Consider the following 3,399-nt stretch of genomic DNA (forward strand, 5'->3'; position numbering starts at 1 on the left):
CCCAGACATCCTTTGTACTTTCTTTCCTCTCATAGTTGACCTGGCCTTTCTACCTGGTGAAATCCTACTCAACCTTCAATATACAACTCATATGACCATATCCTCTGGCAGACTTAATCATTCTCTTATGTTTTCCAGAGCATTTCATGCATCACATATGTCACATGATTTAAGAAATTATGGCCAGTCGAGGTGGTCACACCTAGTAATCCCAGCACTTTGAGAGTCCAAGACGGGCAGATCACCTGAGGTCAGGAGTTCGAGACCAGCTTGGCCAACGTGGTGAAACCACATGTTTTTGTTAAAAATCCAGAAATTAGCCAGGCATGGTGGTGCACACCTGTAATCCCAGCTACTTGGGAGGCTGAGGCCAGAGAACCTCTGGAACCTGGGAGGCAGAGGTAACTGTGAGCCAAGATCATGCCACTGCACTCCAGCCTGGCTGACAAAAGCAAGACTCTGCCTCAAAAAAAAAAAGAAGTTGCTTTACTTGTGTTCCTTACTGACCTTCCAATAAGCTGTGTTTCTCAAATTTTAGTATGCATTGGAATTGTTTGGATATAAGAAGTTAAATCCTCAAGAAAGTTTGATTCAGTATGTTCGGGGTTGAGCTTAAGCTTCTGCATTTTTTTACAACAAATACTTTTCCTTAATTCTGATGTGGGTTGTCCAAGGACCATAGTTTGAGAAAACCCATGGCCACTTAGTTAATGGATTCCTCCAGGGCAAGGGCCATGACTAATCCACTTTTGTATTTTTAGAGCTTACCATATAGATGAAGCTAAATGAATGTTTGCAGAATGAAATAGAGTTTACCCGGGAAGGCCTTTTGGCATGTAATTTTTGAGTTGAGACTCAAGTTGTTACAGAACCTTAAGAAAGCTTTTATCTTTCAAAGGTATAAAAAATAGCAAGACAAAATTTCCCAGGTGGTTTCCAGAATATTCCTGCTGGGGCATGCTTTGTGGGAAAGGGTTTGTTTGGTGGTCAGATACTTTCAGAAGCTGTCTGTTAGATCTACGCCCTTCACCCTTCCCAAGACACACTAGCAGATTGAAGCTTTTGAGATGTTCTTCAGGAAAGAAACCCTTTTAATCTTGGATATTTAAAACATTTTGACTAAGCATTTTCCCTATCCTTTTTTCCCCAGATAGTACCTTTTTAGAACCTGCAGAACTAATGTCCTGAGGTATTTTCTTTGGAAACTGCTCTCATAACCAAAAGTAAAACAGTAGGAATTAACACTTTATGTGTGATGATGACCTGTACTTACCTAGAATTGGAGAGGCCACTCTGGGAAGTTATAAGAAAAGAGATAAAGTATTAGTAGGCAATATTAAGGGAAAGACATTTTTCTATGGTAGGCTCTATGTTTGTATTTTGATATCATTGCTCTAGATCGTCCTGGTCAGTTATAAGTACTAAAATACCTGTGGTAGAGACAGTAGCAGATGGTTTGAGCGTGGAAGGATTGGATTCAGGTAATGGCTACTTGAATGCAAAAGTCAGTATGAAGTCAAAGACAGTAGATGAAGGCTCTGTAGGATCTGGTAACTAATTAAATCTGTAAGAACAATTTGGATGTTTTAATTCAAAGATCTAAGTGGACTGTATACTTTTTGGATATATAGTTAGACTAAGGCGAAAAAACACATTGTATTATTGACAGCTGAGAAGATGTATAATGGAGTGGTTCCTATAAGTAAGTTTTTAAATTTTAATTTTGTTAATTTTGTTTATATTTTATATTTTCTCCTTAACAGGATAAAATTTATTATAGTTTGCCTTCTAGAGAAGGTCCATATAGAAATCATGTACTTAAATTGAATTCATACACAAACTTCAAATCACATCAGAAGTTTTTCCTGGAAAAATTAGGTTCCCTTCTTTCAATAATTGGGGCTTTCTGATAAACATCAGAAACGACTTAGGGCTAACAAAGAAAGATACATTTTTATTTTATTATACATTTAATTTAGACTGGGCAAGTTCTTTCATACCACTTCATAATATAAAGTAGGTTTATTAGGCCTTAAGAATTATAGAATATTTATACTTTTCATGTAAAATAGAAAACCTAATTTTACCAGTCATTCATGCTAAATATTAAACTTAAGGTAATTATCAGGAAGACTTTATTACTACAAGCTTTTTTAAGTTTTAAAATAAGCTAGTTCTCACAAGACATTTTGTAGTATTCCCTTGGTAATGTTCCTATACAGTGAGCAGCAAAGATAAGTTTAGAGAGTTAGGACTCTACTATTGAACCTGTTTCTTGAAGAAGAAAACAGTACAATTGGGTGTCAGAAGTGGTTATTAGAAAGCTGGGTAAAAACAGTACAGGTTGAGTATCCTTTATCTGAAATGCTTGGAACCAGAAGTGTTTCAGAATTTGGATTTTTTCGGGTTTCGGAATATTTGCATATACATATGAGGTACCTTGGGGATGAGACCCAGGTCTGTAAATGAGATTCATTTATGTTTCACATGCACCTTATATGCAGAGTATGAAGGTAATTTTATACAATATTTTTAAAGATTTTGTGCTGGATACAAAGTTTTGACCCATGACATGAGGTCACATGTAGAATTTTCCATTTGTGGCATCATGTAAATGCTCAGAAAGTTTCAGAATTTGGAGCATTTCAGATTTTGGATTTTTGGATTTGGGATGTTCAACTTGTATTTCCGAATACTTAAGATAGGGCTTAATTTGTCTTCCTTTTTATTGTCTTTTCAGACAAATGACCATGGAAACAGTTGAATCCCAGCATGATGGAAGTGTAACAGCCTCTTTGACAGAGAGCAAGTCTGCTCATATGCAGACTCAGACTGGCCAAAATTCAATCCCTGCTTTAGCTCAGGTAGGCAATAGGCAGGCAACTGTTGAAAGTTAAAATATATGGAAATGAGAATTAGGTGCAGATTCTGTTTGCTTGCCATTGATCTTAAATTTTCCATGTTCCCTGGTTATCAGCCATTCTTGCTGATTTGATTGTGAAGAAAAGATTCTAATCAGCCCTGCATTTTAACAGATGTTCGGCGGTGCGCCAGTCCATTGCCATCACCACTATGGAAGGAAAAACAAAAACCCTTCCTGAATATGTAATCCTCAAAGTATGATTTGAGAAGCTTGCTAATTCCAAATCGATACAGTTCTGATGTCCATAGCCTAAGATGACAGAAATCTTACCATTTGGCTTGATCAGTACTTTCTTTTCAGTTAGGTCTCGAACTTTGAATTGGTTTCATTCAGAGAGCACCAGTATCAGTTAATACCTGTTTCCAGATCCCAAAATTTATTTCTGAGATGTGTAGTAAAAACAAACACCAACACATATTTGTTAATTCATCAGCTATTTACCGAATGTCTGCTGTGTCTAGTTATTCCAGATGCAT

General features: G+C 36.6%; 1 protein-coding gene across 34 annotated transcripts in view; it reads left to right on the forward strand.

Moving 5' to 3' along the window:
• CREM (cAMP responsive element modulator) overlaps positions 1-3,399 on the forward strand; it is an 87,886-nt gene that overhangs the window by 15,867 nt on the left and 68,620 nt on the right. For 24 of the 34 annotated variants that reach the window (XM_009000160.5, XM_009000161.5, XM_009000167.5 and 21 more), the window contains one exon: positions 2,741-2,864. The exons of the other annotated variants lie outside the window; for them this stretch is intronic. In XM_009000160.5, coding sequence (XP_008998408.2) covers positions 2,741-2,864 — 124 coding nt within the window. The remainder of the gene's footprint in view (positions 1-2,740; positions 2,865-3,399) is intronic. 34 annotated transcript variants of the gene reach the window in all.

This window comes from Callithrix jacchus, chromosome 7 (assembly GCF_049354715.1).
Source record: "Callithrix jacchus isolate 240 chromosome 7, calJac240_pri, whole genome shotgun sequence".
Taxonomy (NCBI): domain Eukaryota; kingdom Metazoa; phylum Chordata; class Mammalia; order Primates; family Cebidae; genus Callithrix; species Callithrix jacchus.